The 20232-nt window shown below is 43.4% G+C and overlaps 1 protein-coding gene across 5 annotated transcripts; it reads left to right on the top strand.

Annotated features, from left to right (window-relative positions):
* Positions 1-366: 366 nt before the first annotated feature.
* ZNF202 (zinc finger protein 202) lies at positions 367-18002 on the top strand. 5 transcript variants are annotated; one of them, XM_074321230.2, is made up of 9 exons: positions 375-487; positions 1375-1609; positions 1697-1814; positions 11698-12193; positions 12881-13091; positions 13451-13539; positions 14492-14621; positions 15150-15269; positions 15818-18002. In XM_074321230.2, the coding sequence occupies exons 4-9, from the start codon at positions 11792-11794 to the stop codon at positions 16807-16809; spliced, it is 1944 nt and encodes a 647-aa protein (XP_074177331.1). In that variant the 5' UTR covers positions 375-487; positions 1375-1609; positions 1697-1814; positions 11698-11791; the 3' UTR covers positions 16810-18002. The 5 variants fall into 5 exon arrangements, with proteins under 5 accessions (XP_019570181.2, XP_074177331.1, XP_019570182.2 ...); XM_019714623.3 differs by lacking the exon at positions 1375-1609 and having other exon boundaries at positions 453-487; XM_019714622.3 differs by lacking the exons at positions 1375-1609; positions 1697-1814 and having other exon boundaries at positions 367-487.
* Positions 18003-20232: the final 2230 nt, after the last annotated feature.

Genomic DNA, 20232 nt, shown 5'->3' with positions numbered 1-20232 from the left:
ACGGGTGGAAGGATTTGTCCCAGGCCCTGTAACTGATGGTACATGCAAAGGCCAGTACTGAAACCCAAAACGGCTCTTTTCTACCACGCTTCGCGGACAACGCAAAGGGGGTAAAAAACCAAGAGAAACAAGTCGAGGTATAGGCATCAAAAGCAAAACAAACAAAAGATCAAAAACAGAAAACAATAAAGGAAGCAGAGGGGAGCGGGCGAGCGGACGAAGTGGTCTGGCCTGAGACGCGCAGCTCGCGGAGCCGGGGAGCCGGTCCGCGTCAGGCACACCGAGAGGACCGAACCTCCCCGAGCCTAGACAGGCCCCGGCGCGGCGAGGGGCACGCGAAGAGCAGCTTCCGGTTCCGGGTGCAAAGGCCCCCACGTGTTCTGACCCGCCAGGCCCCGCGCGGCTCGGATCCGGCGGCGCTGCTTCGGCCGGGAGTGGGTGGGGGAGAAGCCGGGGCAGGGGAGGAGCCACCGGAGCTGTCGGAGCCGTGAGTGCTGGCGGGCTGGGCCGGGCCGGGCCGGATCGGGCTGAGCCGGGCAGCGCAGGGCGGGGGGGAGAGGGAGGGGTCGGAGACCCCGCCCCCCGGAGCCTGGGGAGATCGGACGGATCTGGGGACAGGGCGGTGGCAGTGTAGTGAGGGGCCCCGGGCGTATGGCCCTCGTGTGTCTTGGTGGCCGGCGCTGGAACCTCCGGGGACACGGGTGGGGTTTCAGGCGCTCTTTCCAGTCACCGCCCTCTTCCCCTCGAGGCCTGCAGAGACGCCGTGCGACCGTGCCTCCCAGGGCTTCCGCGCCACTTGCTCCCCCGGAACCCGGGGAGGACTGACCTAGGCCCCTTTATTTCTCGCAGCGTTTTCTCGCCCCGCTTCTCCGACGGCTCAGGAATCATCCCCGCAGGCTGCCTGCCCAGATGAGCCCCGTCTCTTCCCACCACTAACCCCTGGTCCAGCGCACATGCAGAAATACCTGTGATCTTAGCACCCGGGATCATACTAGGCCTTGACGACAGTCTTGCCTTTGGCGTTTCAGCTGCCGCTGTGACCACCCCGAGCTTTTCCTCAAGCCGGTGGCTGCTGTCTCCACTTGCAACTTTTCTCCCCCGACCCCCCAGCAGCCAGGTTTGGCACTTGTGAACACCACTATTTCCCTCAGCAGGAGTGTCCAGGCCCCTGCTTTTTGGTTGGTTTGACTAAAAGTTTGTTCGTGTGCCATGAATATGCTGTGTTCTCTCAGAAAAGTGTCAGCCCAGTTTGTGTTTTTCTGGGCTTTGACAACTCTGTCTGCCTCGGTCCCTGTTGGGGAGCAGTGCCACATCCAGGCTCTCACTTAGAGGCCAGGCTAGAACTGTTGCTTTTTCTCCGTGCACACTTTGCAGGTGACACCCGGGGCAGCCTCAGGCACTAGCAACCACAAGGAATGCTAGTGGAGTCCCTCATCCCTCCTCCCAACTTGTCTTACAAGCTGCCCCGTGGACCTCGATCCAGAAAGCCACTTCAGAAAGGTTGTGGGGTCGCCATGGGAGGCTTGTTGGGAAGTGTGTGACAGCACAGAGTTCAAGTGCGGCCATGTGTCTTGAGGAACTTTCTGTTCTTACTGTCTAGCATAAAAAGGTGGGTAGGTATGGAGGGAGGAAGGGAATGTTTCCTCCTATGACCAAACACCTGTAATTCATGATCTTTTCCCCCTTTCTCCTCCAGCTGTACCCCCTTTTGCACTCTTTCTATATACTGTATTGCAGTAGACAGTCATTTCAAGGCACAGCAAGGTTTATTACGATGTGAGGGACTCTTGTGCATTACAAACTATACAGATGAGGTAAGTTACAGGTTTACTTTTTTTTCCAGTTAATTTGACACAGGCATAAAACGTAACAGTCCTAGACTCTCTACTTTTTCAAACCCTCCAGTAAATTTGGCCAACACTGGAAAAGTTCTATTCGAACTTCAGATTTACTTCCTCTTACTTAGGTACTGGTTCTCAAATTTATCGTGCATCTTAAGCACCTGAAGGGCTTGTTAAACACTGATTGGTGGTGCTACCCCCAGAGTTTCTGGTAATAGAGCTGGGCTGGAGCTTGAGAATTTGCATTTCTAACAAGTTCTTATGTGCTGGTGCTGCTGGCCTGGGTTTCTCAACACTGAGAACCATTGTCTTTGGCCAAACTTGTTCACATAAATATTGCAGTGGTTTGGGGATCAAACCACTGCAGACCTGTGTGTGAGTACTTCTGTGCTGAAAACTAGTAATATGGTCCTGTGTGGGTAATTTAACCACTTAGGTCTGAATTCTTTCGTTTGTAGAATTTAAAAAGTGTACTTTAAAAAAAAACCTCTTTAAGTGCTTTATCTTATACCAAATTGAAAACAAAATATTGATAAGTTTTTCCCTTGATTTTCTTATTTCTCTTGATAGGAGCTTTTTGATCATATAGCTTATACCCATATTCTAGGTTTTTACTGTGAATCTTTGGTATATAAAGTCCCTGCTATTTCTTAATTATATGAGTATGTTAAAGTCTTTAAGGTCAGAGCCTGTGCTTTTTTCATCTTTCTAGGCCTAGCACCTTGAATTGTGTGTGACACAAAATTGATGCTCAGTAGATATTTGGATTGAGTGAACTCTATCTGGTGCCCACCTACCCCCTTGAAGATTTTCTCCACTAATCCTGTGCCACATAGTAAAGCAGTATATGGTTATGCCACCTGAGTCCTCCAGATTAGAATAAATGCTAATGCCAAATGCCAGTGACACTCCTTGTGAGTGGTTTATTTCCCAGAAGCCCTGGCATTCAATGATTCTGAATTTCAGTGTGTCTATCTCCAAGATGGGGGGAGAGAAATAGCTTAACTAAATTCAACATACATTTATTGAGCACCTTTTCTACCAAGTGTTTGACAAAGTGTTAGGCCTTAGAAATATGCAAATGAATAAGGAGGTCCTTGCTCTCAGGGGCAGGGCTCAAAGAAGAAGATAAAGATGCTAAACAGTTCCCACAACAAGAATGGCATTCTGGGATGACTTTTACTTTGAACAGTGATTTAATCTGCAGTGGAAACCTGATATTCTCAGATCCATCTGGTCCTGCAGGCGTGGGTCCAGTCCTTTATCATCTCATCACATGCAAGGGAACCTTGGGCAAAGCCAAAAGGAAATCATCTAGATATAGAGCAGCAGGTTATCCTGACTAGCATATTAATTACGAAACTGAAAACATAGTAAATGACTTTCGAATTGACTTCTAAATTATCCGAATTTACACCTCAGGTCAGGCTATATTTATAATATACATTATCCTATTATTTTTCATTAAATAATGGTTCTTCTATGTGATTGGAATTGCCCACGTTCATTGTAGTAATTCATTGGATTTAGCTAGTTTAACTGGCTGCCAAATGAAAGCTGCTGCTGTCATAAGGGTGGGGATCAGGTTTGATGACTGCCCTTTTCCTACTTCAGATTAGTTTGTGATGTTCTGTTTTAAACTGGGGCATATAAATTAACCTGTTTTATTTAGGCCATTAAGCACCTCTGAGTACTAACCATTATTTGAGGTTAAAAAGCCTAACTTCGTGTTGGAGATTAACAGGTATAATCATGATGGCCACATATTTAATTCTGGACTCTTAAAATCTGTATTTGGCTTCTAGCCATTTCAACTCTGGAATAAATCCCTCTCACCATCCTAGGCTAATACGTTATGTACTCAATAAAGAAGCTATATATCTTTGTTTCTCTCAAAACCCCTCCTTTATCACCATCAAAAAGCCGGACGGTTTCTCAAAAGATGATTCAGCTCTCTGCCTTTTTTAGTAGAGAGTCATCCCTATTTTCAAGATGAGTTGATGTGACTTATCCAAGATGACACATCTTTAGGAGGTAGAATTCAACCTCCTGGCCTGTAGTATATACCTATAGAAAACATTATAATTAAAAATAAAGTGAATTATTGTGATTTTATAGCTTTATTTTATACTTTTCATGTTTACATTTGCTCTCAGTGACATTTTTTTTATACTTTGATCCTAACCACAAAGTACAAAATTTCAGGGCAGAAGATATGTATGTCCTAGCCTCCACTGACTTCCCTGTACCACCACTACTTATTTGGCCTTTTTATTTCTTCCTGTCTTTCCCTTCTCTACACCTTATTCTGTTTCTTTGAAACCTGTTGTGATAAGCTTGGAGCCACTTCTCCCCATGCTACTCAAATATTGCATGTTGAATCTTATAAAGAAGAAAAAATTGAAGCGGCAAAAATATTTTGAGAAATAGTTTTTAAATATACGAGGTGTGACAATTAAGCTCGTGAACTTGTTGCAACGATGTTGCTAACCTTTTCTTGATATCAGAGGTATTATTCATTATGAATTTGTACCAACTGGACACAAAACAGTTAACCAAGTTAACTATTTGGAAGTGCTGAAATGGATGCGTGAAAAAGTTAGACGACCTGAACTTTTCGCCTACAATTCACGGCTCTTGCATCACGACAATGCACCAGCTCACACGGCACTGTCTGTGAGGGAGTTTTTAGCCAGTAAACAAATAACTGTATTGGGACATCCTCCCTACTCACCTGATCTGGCCCCCAATGACTTCTTTCTTTACCCGAAGATAAAGGAAATATTGAAAGGAAGACATCTTGATGACATTCAGGACATCGAGGGTAATAAGACGACAGCTCTGATGACCATTCCAGAAAAAGAATTCCAAAATTGCTTTGAAGGGTGGACTAGGCGCTGGCATCGCTGCATAGCTTCCCAAGGGGAGTACTTCGAAGGTGACCGTAGTGATGTTCAGTAGTAAAGTATGTAGCAGTTTTTCTAGGCTGAGTTCGCGAACTTAATTGTCCGACCTCGTAGTTTGAAGCATCCTGATCATGATGTGTGTGAAAGCCAAGTCAGTGAATGCATTCCTTTTTATTTCATTTGCCTTCTGGGTTGTTTTCAAGGAACTTCTTGGGTGTACTAACTGTATTTGCCTCAAATTGCCTCCTCCCAGTTACAGGGAGGAGAGGGGAGGGGACTATGATATTGATAAATAGAAGAATTGCTAACTAATATGGTCTTCGGCAAGAAAACCTATCTTTTAAGATTTCAGTCCATCTGTATTCCAATGATCTTATTTATTCCTACCTTATAAGTGCCTTCAAAGAAAGGACTCTTCTGGTTTAACACGTTACGTTTGATATAACAATAAACAGACTGAAATTTTTCCTGTATATTTTAATTTTTTTTGTAATTATGATGAAATAAAGGACTTTGTTTGTTCATTTAAATCTTGCCTTCTTCCCAAAAGGATTTAGAGCAACTTGAAAAAGAGAGAACAAAATATATTGAGCATCTGTCCTATACCAGGGTCTATGCTGAGTAATTCTATCTGTTACTTCATTTACTCTTTAGAACAGCCATGTGAAGTAGGTAGTACAAGCCACAAGTCTCAGATGACACTTGAGATTTAGGGAGTGTCACATGGCTAATACGTCAGGAGAGGGATCCAAACCCAGGGCTCCAAAGCCCCTAATTTTTATGTGGAAAGCATGAATAAATATTTGTATATTGGAAAATTAATACAATAATCTTTCTAGTAGAAGGATCATTCTGGGATAATCTTTAGTTCTAAAGAACAATACAGCATTGGAAAAGGGCACTTAATTTTTATTAGTTGATTTGTATTCTAGAACCATGAGGAGCTTTTGCAGTGACCTAGTAAGGAGTCATCGTCATATTTCCAGGTTATGGGCCTGCATTAGGGTAAAATATAATAATGGAAACTGGAAGGGATGTAGGTGTCTGCTAAATTAAACCATTTGAACCTCTCTGATCACTGTTTTCTTTTGAAAATTATTTGCTAGTAAATAGATCACCATCTCTCCTTTAGATAATAATATGACTGTAAACCTTGTCATTTTGGCTCTAGAAAAATCACCCCAGATAGTAACATTTTAAGCTAGAGAACCAGATATCCTTTCATTGGCTTCAGTTTTCATTGTCAGAATTGCGTTAGCATCTTCACAGACCTGTGACACATTCAGGTAAGAGGCAGACACCTGGACGAAAGAGGAGAAAGGTTTTTCCCTTTCCACATCTTCTACCCAATCCTGCCCCGTACATCCTAGAAATACATACTCAAGAGACTAGATAACGGGGCCTAGGCTTATAAAACGTCTCTGTAGACATTGTTTTAGAGCCTTCTAGAACCAAGTATTTTATTCTTCCTTGCCTGGTTTCACATCTCTCTATATTATCCTATTGTCCAGTTTGTGTCTGTCACTGTGGAACCCTTCCAAGGACAGATTTTGAATGGAAAGGTATTAAAATATAGCTAGGGCAACAAAATGCAAGGCAGACTTACAGTGTAGCACATCCCATGAATTGTAGAATAAAACTGTTCGTTTTCTCTCTCTAATATTGATACCTGACATTTGCACAAATTGTAGTTCGTAAACTCTCACAGATCTTAGCTCATCCTGTGGGTTAAGAGAGCAGTTATCTGCGGAGGGCTTTACCCTTTACAAGGGCTCTTTTGCATGTAATCTCATGAAACCCTTAGGGCGGCTCCAGTTTCTTAGGGATCTGGGGCTGAATGGTTCATCTTTGGATACCTAATTCAGTGCTCTTCCCACAGCACCACCTGCTTCCTATTCTTTCCCATCTCTTTGTCCCACCAGGGACTCTTTTTCCTCCCTCCATTCCACTTTTGCTGAGCTCTGTGCCTTCATCTCATTTTCTTAGGTTGCCAAAGTAATACAGTCAAGCAATAGAAAGCTCAGTGCATCATTCCAAAGGGCATTTAAAAAGGGCAGGTATTTTTTGTGGCACTGTTATATTTTTTTTCTTTGGAAAACAAAGCCCTATGAGAGCAGGAACCCTTCTCTCAATGCATACTTTATGGAATCCACATAGCATGGAATCTCTTGCAGCTAGTACTACATGAAAACTGAGGTTTCTAGTCTGCTTCACTAGGCATGGATTCTCAGACCTTTAAGATAATAGACATACCTTCGTTAAGCCAAAAGACCCTATTTATCAATTCTATGTTCTCTCCCTGCCTTGCAAGATTCTTGGGGGTCAGGATTGGGAAGCTTTGGATAAATAATCATTATTGTAGTTATATTGCATTATTTGATAATCTGGTTTTGTACTTATTAAAGTTGATTTAACTCCTCAAAGGAAATTGATTTTTCCCCAAATGCACAGATTTGTGTGACTTGCGTTTGGATAATCTCAAGACAACCTGAAGATTCCTTGTGATGAATTGAGGTTTCGTCATGTAACGAATCACCTTACTCTGGTTTACTCACAATCCAAGCAGTAAATGGTTTTTCCTTATTTATTCTTTTGTCCACATGACTTGCTGGACAAATGAATAAATAAGAATTAATAAGACATGGTATCTGTCCTTCCAGAGAGAGACTTAGAAAAACTTAACAAGTGTTCTGTGCGAGCGCCTGTTGTGTGACAGGCATTGAGCTGGGTGCTTTGATGTGCCTGCCCTCAGAGCTTCACAGTCTGGTGAGTTAAATGGCAAGATGACCGATTTTCACCATACGAAAAAGAGATAAGTGTGTGGGCTGTGATATGAGGAGGCACAAGTCCTGTGCAGACAATCTGGGAGGCTCAGGGAAGGCTCCTGGGAGACCTGAGATCTGTAGGATGAGTAGAGTTACACAAGTAAAGGGAGTGGAAAAGGCTGTCTCAGGCAGAGGGAGCAGCATCTTGAAAGCCCAGTGAGGGCACAGAAAAGAGACAGAGCAGTGCTTTGGAGCAGTGACTTTCAATGGGTGTGGCAGTCATGGGAGAAAAGAGGTAGGCAGGGGCCAGGTCTTCAAGGGCCTTGAGAATTGTAAGAAGTTTAAATTTTATCCTGTGGACAGTGTGAAGCCGTTAGCTGATTTCATGTGTTAGAAAGTTCACCACTCAAACCTTTATGCAATATTGCAGGTACAACTAATGTGGAGGGGGGTCCTGCCCATTATTACATTCCTGCATCCACCTTCCCCCCCCCAAAAAAAAAAGAAGGTAAATATATAGGTTCCAGAAATAAAAACTAGAGCAGTAAGTACAAGCTGACTCCACCACAGCCCAAGGAGACTTCAAACCAAAATAAAGGCTTCAGTTTTGGGTTCTAATATCTGTGCTGCAACAAGGAGATAGGAACTGGGAAACTGGAGGGGATGGGGAATGTATATGGAATTGAACCATCTAACAGCCTGGAGCCTTGAAGAGCTGCCCCCTCCATGAAAATCTGTCTAGTGATCAAGTAAAGGGACAAGGAAATAGGCCTCCGTAACCTTGGGTTGGATGAAAAATCACAGGCCCAAATAATACACTGTCAGCATAATTCAGGAATACTGCGAGAAATTGACAAAAACTGATCCAGGATCATTGAAACTATAAGTACTTAAGTAGAAGCAAGTGAAATGCCGTTCAAAGGGCTCACTTTTATAATGTAGGCCTCTCAGGACTCCAAGTAAATATCTCACTGAAAGTGGACATAAAATTTTAAAAATTACAAACTGCCTGAGAAAACAAACTACCTTGAAGTAGAGACAACAGATTCAATAAGTAAGCAAATTAGCCCATGAAGATCTAGAGATTATGAAACTATCTAAAACAGGCTATGAAAGTATATAGTCAATATTTGAGGATAATGGAAAAAGAGCATGAATGAAGAGTGATATGAGATATAGCTAAGAAAGAATGAATAACATGGTAACCAAACTCATTTGATGGGCAGCAGCACACCAGACAGCTGTTAAGAGTACACTGATAATCTTGAAGGTGAATCTGAGGCAGTTCTATTGAAAATGAAGAATTCCTCAAGTTGCATGTGGAGACTGCAACCTGGTCTGGATGGGGCAGGACCAGGAAGACCAGTGGTGAAACTTGAACCAAGTCATTCAACATTTAGGTGCCTGTTAGTGCCAGTGCAGAGTACGAGTGGCAGACATCATTTCTTTAAAGGATTCTACTATTGCCATTTAGTGGGTCGTAATGGCTTGGCTGTTAGTGGAGATGAGGTGGGTGAATTTGAAAGACAATTTAGAAGGTAGCATTAACAAGATTTGGTGAATAAAAAGAGAAACATAATGGAGGAAAAGATTGATCCTTCTGTTAGAGTAGGAAGAAAACTTCCAAGTGGAGGTTCATTTAAATGCATTTATTGTGCACTTTATTATAGGATTAGAGATTGATAAAAAGCGTAGTCCCGAACTTCAAGGAGTTTCACAGGAAAGATAAACAGTAGCTATTTGATACGACAGATACGATGATATAGAGATGTGCCCAGGTTGCTATGGCAGCAAAGTGATTTCTAACCATTTCTAAGGATAGGGGGAGATGGGATCAAGGAAAACATCTCAGAACATGTGAAGCCTGAATTATGTCTTGAAAGATAAAGTCTAACCTAATGAAGGGTGAAGAGTTAGAAGGAACAGCATGTTCAAAAGCCAAAGAACGTGGGGCTTTTGTGTGCTTTGCATGTGCACAACTGTGTGAAAGGACAGGAGAGGGGGCTCAGGGAGTAGGGTGTAGGTCAGCCTAATATGTGATACTTAGAAGTTTGTGTTACACTTACAAGGCAGGGAGGAGTGATGGAGGGTCTTAAATAGAGAGGAGGCATGACCGGATTTGCCAAGAGTGCACTTCTTGGAGGATGTGGACCATAAGTTGAGTTTTCCAAATAAAAAGAATTAGCAGGTAACAAAAAGTAGGTAAGAATGTGGCATGGACAGAGTGAGGGATGGACAGAAGGAGCTGCACGCAAAGCTAAGGTGTTTGTATTCCATCTTCAATGTGCTGGGGAGCCATTGAGCATTTTATGCTGAGAAGTAATAGGATGTGACTTAATATTTAGACTGTTTGCCAGCAATCATGTTTTACGGAGGGGTAACATTGGAAGCAGTCAAATCTGTTAGAATTCCATTGTAGTAATTCCCACGATAAGGTGTGAACCTTTGCAGTGCATGGAGGCAGGGAGAGGATGCTGCGACTGTAACTTAAAGGTAACAAATCTGGAGGCAGGTAGTTCACATTTGGAGGCAGTTTCAGATGAGAACTGACAGGGACCTAACCAGTAAATCATGGGAATGAAGAAAAAGGGAACCTGTCGAGAAGAAAGAGGAACACACCACGCAGCATTAAGGATGGAGTGGAGTATTCCAGGCAGAAGGAACAGCCTTCAGACAGGCCTGGAGGCCGGAAGAGACCCGTGTTGTAGGGAGATTAGCAGTGCGTTTATTATAGCCAGGTGATACAGAGAAGAGCGCGGGATGTGAGGCTTGAAAATAGATTGAGGGCTGATTGTAAAGAGGCTCATTGCAGTGCCAAGGACTTGAGAACTGACCTTACAGTAAGAACTTACTCTTTAAATGTTGAGTGATGCAGGTGGAACTATGATTTAGGAACAACACAAAAGTTAATATTGGGGTGCAGATAGTAATTTACTTCACAGAGAGTAATGCATCTAATCCTCATAGTAACCCTATTAGATAGTATTATTCCCTCCGTTCTGTAAATGAGGCCACAGGCATAAAGAGAATAAGAACTTGCCCTGGCTTCATACCTAGTGAACGGTAGGTCCAGGATGCAAACCCCAGCAGCCTGATGCCAAGATTCTCGTAACCTTACACACTATAGGTCTTTCTCAACGAAGATCCACATCAGAACTACACACAGCATTCCTAAAGATACATACAGTTGCTTCAATTGGCTGAATCAATGCCTAGAAGAATGTTGTGTAATACTGCATTTTGCAAAAGCTCCACAGGTAATTCGTTGCATGTTGTTCACAGTTGAGTACTAGCGGGATCCCAGTTACAAAGTTAGGGCAGTGGTCCAGGCAAGAGATGAGAGCCCAAACTGAAGCAGTCTATGCGGGAGAAGAGGAGGAAACAGATTTAGAGGCTTGAGAGGTAGAATTGGTTTAATGAGCTGTAAGCAATGGGGAAGAATCAAAGTTGAATCCAAGAATTACAATGTTGAGTGTTTACTGAACAAGTGATGATCCAGCCAAGACAGGATTCCAGAAAGAAGAGAGGCTTTGGGAATAAAAATAATAAATTCAGTTTTGCACACTTGAGTATGAGGATCTGTTGGCCTTGCAAGTAAAGATGTCTTAAGGAGAAGAAAGTTGCTTTTTGAGGTGCCTGTGTGCCAGCCACTGTGTAAGTGGCTTTCCTCGTTGTTATACAATCCTCCCATCAAAGCTGCAAGTCCCCATTTTACAGAACAAGTTAATACTGGGTGTGACTCAGTTCAGAATGAACCTTGATAAAGCCTTCCCTATCTATTTCAGCCATGTTGATGTGTCTGTTCTGAGACTATACATCCGTGTGTGTGTGTGTGTGTGTGTGTGTGTGTGTAAAACAGACCATAGTCAGTATGACATTTTTTAGCAGTGTACTTAACTCCTAGCCATTTTTCTCTTAGGTTCATAGGTTTCATGAAGTAGAAATGCAGTATTTTCTATGGGACGTGAACCTTGCCTAGGAAACGAGGTGGGGAGCATAGCTTCAGGCTTACGCCATCCTATTCCAACCAGATCTGTTTACAACATATGTTTATGGAGATTAGGGGAAAGGGGATTTAATGGTTTGAAGAAGTATTGTGTGTACAAGATTATGATTGAGCTCATAACTGTTATCCCTGTGTATAAGTTTATGCTCATACTGTTTGTCTCTGCTTCTCTATCCCAGGTCCCTTCAGAGAAACTCCTTGAGGTGCCTGGCTGAGACTGGGGTGTAATGACAGTGTGAGCTCTGTGGTGTGAGACCACCCCCTAGCTGGAAAATGGCTACAGCCTTGGAACCAGAGGACCAGGATCTTTGGGAAGAAGAGGGGATTCTAATGGTGAAGTTGGAAGATGATTTCACCTGTAGGCCAGAATCTGTCTCCCAGAGGGATGAGCCCGTGCTTGAGACTTCTCACCAGAACTTCCGATGCTTTCGCTACCAGGAAGCAGCAAGCCCTCGAGAAGCTCTCATTCGACTCCGAGAACTTTGTCGTCAGTGGCTGAGGCCAGAGAGGCGGACGAAGGAGCAGATCTTAGAGTTGCTTGTACTGGAACAGTTCCTTACCGTCCTGCCTGGAGAACTGCAGAGCTGGGTGCGGGGCCAGCGGCCAGAAAGTGGCGAGGAGGCAGTGACACTGGTGGAGGGTTTGCAGAAACAACCCAGGAGACCAAGGCGGTGGGTGAGGAGGGGGAGACCTGATCTGTGTGACGTGGAGGGGGACTATTTGCTGGAAGGATGGATTTGGGGGTAGGGCTTACAGGGCCCCATAAATTACCCTTTAAATGCAATTAGCTATGCCCTCATGTTGTGCCAGATCCATAAACGCCATGGGGCAGAGGTGTTTGTGTGTGTGTGTGTGAGTGTGACTTACTGGGTTTTTAAACACCTGCTTAGGGACTATCCTAGGGACCTCAGCCTCTCCAGGGTCACATGGTTTAATTTTTCCCTTTGGATGTCGAACTTCCAGTTCTTGGGGAAGAGAATATTGTCACTTCTTCAAAGGTTCTCATAAACCCTCTGTCACAGATTGCCCCACCCAGAACAACAAGACAGGGAAGCAAACAACAAGGATTGCTGCAGGTGGGATAGGTGGAGATGGGAAGGACAGGACCTCAGAGCCCTGGGTGATAGGGACAGGGCTGAGGGAAGTGAGAAAGCTGTGCAATATCTGAATGTCCCCTGTCTTATCCTGGTGAGGATAACCTTCAACAGCTCCTTGCATGCCCCAATGGAACGAAAGTTTCCCCTCTTCATCTGGGTCCATCTGGGAGTTTTTCTATTGGCAGCTTCTCCTAAAATAAGTCCTGATGACAACCAAGACTTTCCTCCTGATTCCATGGTGACTGGAAGTTGGAATTATTCCCAGGTGACTGTCCATGTTCATGGCCAGGAAGTCCTGTCAGAGGAGACAGTGCATCCAGGAGCAGAACCTGAGTCACCTAGTGAGCTGCAGGATCCTACGCAGACCTTGACCCCTGAGGAGTCCCATGAGGAGACCACACAGAGCCCAGATCTGGGCGCACCAGAGGAACAGAGCCTGTGCCATGAATTGGAGTTCCAGCCCCTGCAGGAGAGCGGTGGGAAACCTCAACAGAAAGGGGGCATCGTGGCAGAGTGCGGGGAGGGGGATATTTCTCCTATACCAGGAAGGCTAAGTAGATTGTAATTGGAAGATGTCATAGATTTCAGGGTGTTGAGAGGAGACAGTACTTGCTAGAGTCCCCCATCAACAGGGTTAAGCTTAAAGAGTAATATTCTTGGTTATTCTCCTGGCATCTGCTAGTGTTACAGGTGGTGGTGTCAGGATGACTTGAGCTGCCCTTAGGCCACTTTCTTGATTCCCACCTCCCCACCAGAGGTGTTAGGGGTGCTCAGCTCTTTGCCAATTACTGGGGTGCATTGTATATTGCTGATCTCTGCCTTCTTTTCTTCATAGAGGTTCTGGAGCCCCAGGACCCAGAGCTTCCTGAAGAGAGGCACACTGGAAACCCAGAGATGGTTGCCCTTCTTACTGCTCTGTCACAGGTGTGCCCTCATTTCCCTCTGTTCCACAGAGAATTTGAAGAACCTTGAGGTGTCAAGCCGTATACTCAGCGGGTCAGACAGGACACAACTTCCCACTCTCCTTTTGCCAATTTCATTTCTCAGTTCTGCACATATGGGGGTCAGGGGTGTTGCATCTAATGAGATATAATAGTCTCAGTTGGATCTGCAGGCTTCAAAGCCTCTTCATTTGTCACTTGACCAGAGGGACTAAAAGAATGGGATTATTTTGTAACACTGCAGTGCAACTTTGCAGTTGTTGAGTGAGGGTTTGTTTTTGGTTTTTAGGAATAAACTTGACAGTCATTTGTAAGGATGACTACTGCTGCAGAAATGATTTCTGGAATTGCATGGTATATTCTTCCAGGGACTACATCCAGTCAGACCACAACATTTATGAAGATTTACCATGATTTTCCAGGTCAGAGCCTGGAAACTAAGCTATGTGGCCAGAGGAAAAAGGAATAGAGTTTTGTTCGTGTTTTTAGATTGTAGTCCAGCTGAATAAAAAAGTCTTGTTTATGCTGTGTAGACTTTGTAAGTGATAAAGATGATTAGGGAAGGTCACTTAGGGAAAGCTTCCTAGAAAAGACAACTTTTTACAGAAATGTATGTAGCATTAAAGAATCAAATAGGGAGTTGAATGATGACTTTTCATGAATTTAAACAACATTCTCAAGAATAAGAACATAGGCTGGTTCTGAGAGAAAGCAATGGCATTGGAAGGAGCAAGCATAGGTCCAATGCCACAGTCGAAAGTCGGGAAGCAGTGACGGGGTGAAACACAGATTTCCTGAAAGGGAGCCAAGTATCTCATATGAGTTCCTTTTGTCTCCTGGGTGGATTCTGCCTATACCAAAGGACCTTCATTCCAAAACAAAATATGAGACTCGACGAGGCATCACATTTTAATTGAATCCTGGTGTTGTTTCAGGGATTGGTAACTTTCAAGGATGTGGCTGTATGCTTCTCCCAGGATCAGTGGAGTGATCTGGATCCAGCGCAGAAAGAGTTCTATGGAGAATATGTCTTGGAAGAAGACTGTGGAATTGTGGTCTCCTTATGTAAGTAATTTCAAGTGTCTCTAGAATGTTCTGAGCACAGAGATCTTTTTCCTGTTGGAAATTGGGGGGGTCTTAGACAGTATGTACTACACTTCTTTTATACCTACCCACCACTGAGATTGAAGGATTAGCTGAGGAAGATGCTGTCTTTCCAAATTAAGCGGAACAGAAAATGCTTAGAAAGTAGTTGGAAACTTCTAATAAGAAAATAGTTATAATATTATAGTGTTAGTGTAGTTGAGGTAAGGATACGAGTTTTGAAACAAGCAATACAAGTTGGAGATAATCTACGTGCTTGAGAATGGAGAAAGAGGGTAGCATTTACAGTTGTGTAATTGCTGAGTTGTAGATGAAAGGCAAGAGGTATGCAGTACTTAGGTGGAGGTACTCCAGCTAGGGAGACCAAAGATTCGATCGATTGACCTGGCTGTATATTTGTTCTACAATCTACCAAATAGAAACGATCTGCTTTTAACACAGGGAATTGTTGAACCAATCATAATGTCGTGTTTCCCATCTCTTGAGCAGCATTTCCAATCCCTAGACTAGATGAGGTCTCCCACATTAGAGAAGAAGAGCCTTTGGTCCCAGATATCCGAGAACTTCAAGAGCCTCAAGAGCCGGAAATCCTGAGTTTTACCTACACAGGTGAGGAATGACAAAAGGAATCTTCTTCCCCCGGGCTGGTAGTTCCTCTAGTCTGACTCGCTCCCTCTGGGGTACTGCTCTCATTGGTTCTTTTAACATGTAAGCTATTACTACTGTCTCCCTGTGAATGCCAAGTTCTAGCCTCTTCCTCCTTTTCACCCCTCCCATCATTTGTTTAAGGTATATGGAATGCAAAATGGTGAAAGATGAAGAGCCAGGTCTTTGGGATTTGTGGCTATACCATTTACTAAGCAGTTCACTTAAACTCCAGAGCCTCAATCTCTACATTTGTAAAATGAGGATAATAATATTTTCCCAAATTAAGGCTTATTGACAGCTTGAGATTAACATATAAGAAAGTGCCTAACACGTGACAGACATTCAGTTGACTGATTATTTCCTCCTTTCCTAATCTCTATAGTTATGCAATATGGGCTTCTTTCTGTATAGTCTTGGCCCTTCCAAAACTCTGTTTAAAAATCACCCCATTGCACAGAAGGCATCATGACTTCTGTAATTTCCCCTTTTCTCCTCTCACCCTCTCTTAGGAGATAGGAGTGAAGATGAGGAAGAGTTTCTTGAGCAAGAAGATCTGAGTTTGGAGGATCTGCACAGGTCGGTTATAGGAGATGCAGAAATCCACCAGACTCCAGATTGGGAAATAGTCTTTGAGGATGATCCAGGTAGACTTAATGAAAGAAGATTTGGTACAAATATTTCTCAAGTTAATAGTTTAACAAATCGAGAAACCACGCCTATCCACTCCCTGTTAGGGAGACATCATGACTGTCCTGTATGCGGAAAAAGTTTTACGTGTAACTCCCACCTTGTTAGACACCTGAGAACTCACACAGGAGAGAAACCCTATAAGTGTATGGAGTGTGGAAAAAGTTATACACGGAGCTCGCATCTTGCCAGGCACCAAAAGGTTCACAAAATGGGCACTCCTTATAAATTTCCCCTAAATCGGAAGAATTTGAATGACACCGCCCCTCTGGTCCAGGCTAAGAGAACTCCATCTGTTGAGAAACCCTATAGATGTGACGATTGTGGAAAACACTTCCGCTGGACTTCAGACCTTGTTAGGCACCAGAGGACACATACAGGAGAAAAACCCTTCTTCTGTACTATTTGTGGCAAAAGCTTCAGTCAGAAATCTGTGCTAACAACACACCAAAGAATCCACCTGGGAGGCAAACCCTACTTGTGTGGAGAGTGTGGAGAGGACTTCAGTGACCACAGGCGGTACCTGGCACACCGGAAGACCCATGCAGCTGAGGAGCTCTATCTTTGTAGCGAATGTGGGCGGTGCTTCAACCATAGTGCTGCATTTGCCAAGCACCTGAGAGGACATGCCTCAGTGAGGCCCTGCCGATGCAATGAATGTGGAAAAAGCTTCAGTCGGAGGGACCACCTCGTCAGGCACCAAAGAACACACACTGGTGAGAAACCGTTCACGTGCCCTACCTGTGGAAAAAGCTTCAGCAGAGGCTATCACTTAATCAGGCATCAGAGGACCCACTCAGAAAAGACCTCCTAGTTAGGTCCCCATGTAAGATCTACATTCAGCCCTGACCCAGAGATGGGCTAGGAGACGCCCTGTGGTCAGCCTGGGGAGATCTTTTCCAGGGAGTCTCCCTGACTTGCCCAGGTCAATATAACCTCTTCCCACAATTAAGTAAAACCCCTAGGCAGCACCTCTCAACCTTCTTTTACTCCTTGAGGAGCTACTTGGCCCAAAGTACAACCTGAGTTGAGGCTTCTCCTTAACTGGAGTGCTCCTGCCTCTACCTCATGGGGACAAAGTAGAATTAGAAGACTTAAGAGGTTATGGTTATAATATTTTCCCCGGAATAGGCTGTTAGTTATCCAGAAGACTACTCAACAGCCTCAAGTTTAAAGTGGCCCAGGACAACCCCTTAGGTTTGGTAAGGGACCAGCCTGTAGGACCCTGTCCTTCCTGGGCTCAAATCTTAAAGCACACAGCCCTGAACTCAAGGCCGGAGATTTGCATCCTGATGGCTTTGCCACATATTCACAGGACAACTGTACACATCTTACCGATTCACCTCCTCACCATGCACTTGCCTTGATACTGGGGAGAGGTGGGATAAGTATTTGATGGGCGAAAACCTCAAGGCTGCCTCGCACAGACTTTGTTGATGCTCCCTTCCCCATTGTCAAAATGCAACCAGGAGCCAGACACTGTTAGAAAGGAGGACCTAGTCAGAAACCTCTTTCCCTTGTGGGTTGTTTTTTTTCCTATTAGAATACTCATGCCATTAGCCTTCCTACTATTCTACCAGTCTCTTGGTTTTGTCCCTAGCACTTTTGTCTACTACAAGTGGGGTGTAGCATTTGGGTGCCAAGGGATACTTAGTAAAGGATATTTAAATCATGATGAAATCATTTACATTCCCACATATATACAATCCCACCCTCTTCACAGGGTTTTGTGAGGGAATTTTGGAATAGTCAGCTTACAAAGGTAATACCATAATTATAGAATTGTGATTGACTGAGTCACCTCACTTACATGAAGAAGACTGGAGAAGATTTGACATCAAATTATGGAAAAATTAAGAAAAAGCTGTTGCTGCTGGCCGAGGCTATCAAGACTATTCTCCTGACACCCCACCTCCATCCCTTCCCTAGTTCTCTGATAACGGAAAATTACGAACCCCAGCACCTGGGACCCTGAAGAATTTACCAGGAGTAAATGGCTTTCATGCATTTTCGTTGTTTGCTTTTTCTTATGTGATTTCATTTTCATGTAATTAAGAACTAAATAGTAGTCTCTCATGGCCCAAGGATCTCTGTTGCCTGATATAGGTTCCATGGAGATGAGGCTGAATAATTACAAACCTCACCTGCTCTGATTGTAGGAGAGTCAGGGACTAGGGAGACTGTCCTCCATAAATGGAGCACAGGGTATGGGATTAAAGCATGAGAAGGGAGACTGTGCTGTGCCTGGTTTCTTATGCTCTGTTTTTCAATCTGTTGTGTATTAGTGTACTCCAGAGGAATATGGACGGGATAACAAGGCTTTGACTCTAACAACTTAACAAGGAAATTCTTACTTTGGTCAATAATGATAGTCCGATTGACTTGGTTTTAATACCAGTCAGCCATTGTCCTTTGGAAATATACACGTATGAAATAAAGGTAACATGGGCAGCCAAGTTCCCTGGTTTCTGAAACTCCATTTTCCCTGTTCACTTCCCGGGGCTAGATTCTTGATTCTTCTAAAGAGTTACTCACAAAGAGATCAGGGAGTACAGAATAGTTTTCCATGAGGACGGTTAGCAAAGCCACAGGTGGAATATATACACAAGTAAAACCTGAGCCTGCTGAGCCTGGAGTTTGCAGAAGAGACTGTCCTAATATACAAACATTACTGAACCCTAGCTCTAAGATCTGCACAATTTCTCCTGGGTGAAATGTCACAGCCTCAAAAGATAATTTCTCTTAGCTCATACCTTCTATGGAAGTTGATAAAATTCTGGAGGTAACAGAACAAACTGACTTTTTATTTGCTGCTTTATCTGTATTGCAGTAAGTAAAAGTTGGTCAAGAAAATTCTACATAAAGGAAAGTGAGAGACTGGTCCACTTGTTGGAACATCAAACAGTTCTTTTGTTGCTGATCCCCCTGCAAAGTTTCATATGCTGACACTATGTCTCTGGTCTCTTGTAAGTTCCTGGAGAGACATGCTGTCTCCTAAATCAACACAAACTATTTGCAGCAGCAGGGCCAGTATAAGATAGAGAACCTGGAATGAGCAAGAAGCAGTACAACTGAAAATAGGGAAATGCTGGAGCACAAGATGTTCTTACATTCATGAGGAGTCCTCTGTAGAATTTTATAAAGCGTTGAATCCTGATGTTCTTGAGTACCATACTAAAGAGAAGTTTCTGAGGAAGAAAAAGGCAGGATTTTGAAGATATCGGTAGAAAGCTATAAAGTCTAAATCAAAAACTTCAAGGAATGCTAGATTGTTGGAAATGATATGCTAATAAAGTTATGAAATTAGATATATTAGAATATTTGTCCATTAGGAATAACCAAGGACTGTTCGGCTTCCCCATCCCAAAGTCCCAAGAGAAATAAATGAAAAGAGATAAAGGCAAAATGTTTTTACTCTCTAGAACTTAGATTTCAGACTCTAGGACAGAATCTAGTGACTGCCAATGAATTATGGAGAATTTCATTTATTGGATTAACCAAAGCCCCACTAAAGTGATGTGTCTAAAAGAAGATGGCTTCTTTCCTTTGAACAGCAGAATGATAAAACAAATTACTGTACTGATTGTCTGCAAAGTTGGCTGAGACTATTTGCTTTAGTCCTGTCAGGTCAGAACAGCAGCCTCTAGGTCACTCCTTTGCATGAGGAAAATAAGATGTGTTCCCCCCAAAAATTTTGATTCACCAGGCTCTCAGGAAGGATGGCAACCCAGGTGAGAGGTAATTGGGCACGATGATGGTTTTGTAAAACTAAAATTGGACTGAGAAATAGTAAATGATGATACACTGTGCAGGTTAGTAATTTGGTGCTCTTCCACACCAATATTTTTTAAATAGTTTAATATAATACTTATTGCTAGCATCTCCCTCAGCTGAACAAAGTGTTTCTTCCAACCACAGTAACTCTCTCTGAGAGAAATAACCTACAATTTTTCTATCTCTTCCTATTTCTAATGATGTTGGCTAACTGACCCATTTATCTAGTTTGTGGGAGAGGAACAGACTAAAAGTGCCAAAAATGGGTGCCCTGCCCATGTGCTCACTAACCTTTATTTTGGCAGAATATAATGCACTTAAATCTGAGCATGGCTCCTTGAAAGTGAAGTAACTTGATTCCTCCTTGGGTAAGTCCTGAGGAGTAGGCAAGGAAAAGTCTTGAGTTCTCTTTAGATACCAACTTTTATAAATTATCCTTAGTAACAAGAAGAAACAGTGGTTG

This window comes from Rhinolophus sinicus, chromosome 9 (genome assembly GCF_057876585.1).
Source record: "Rhinolophus sinicus isolate RSI-liver-muscle chromosome 9, RSI-T2T, whole genome shotgun sequence".
NCBI lineage: Eukaryota > Metazoa > Chordata > Mammalia > Chiroptera > Rhinolophidae > Rhinolophus > Rhinolophus sinicus.
The sequence above is the reverse complement of the archived record's forward strand: the minus strand, read 5'-3'. Positions and strand labels throughout refer to the sequence as shown.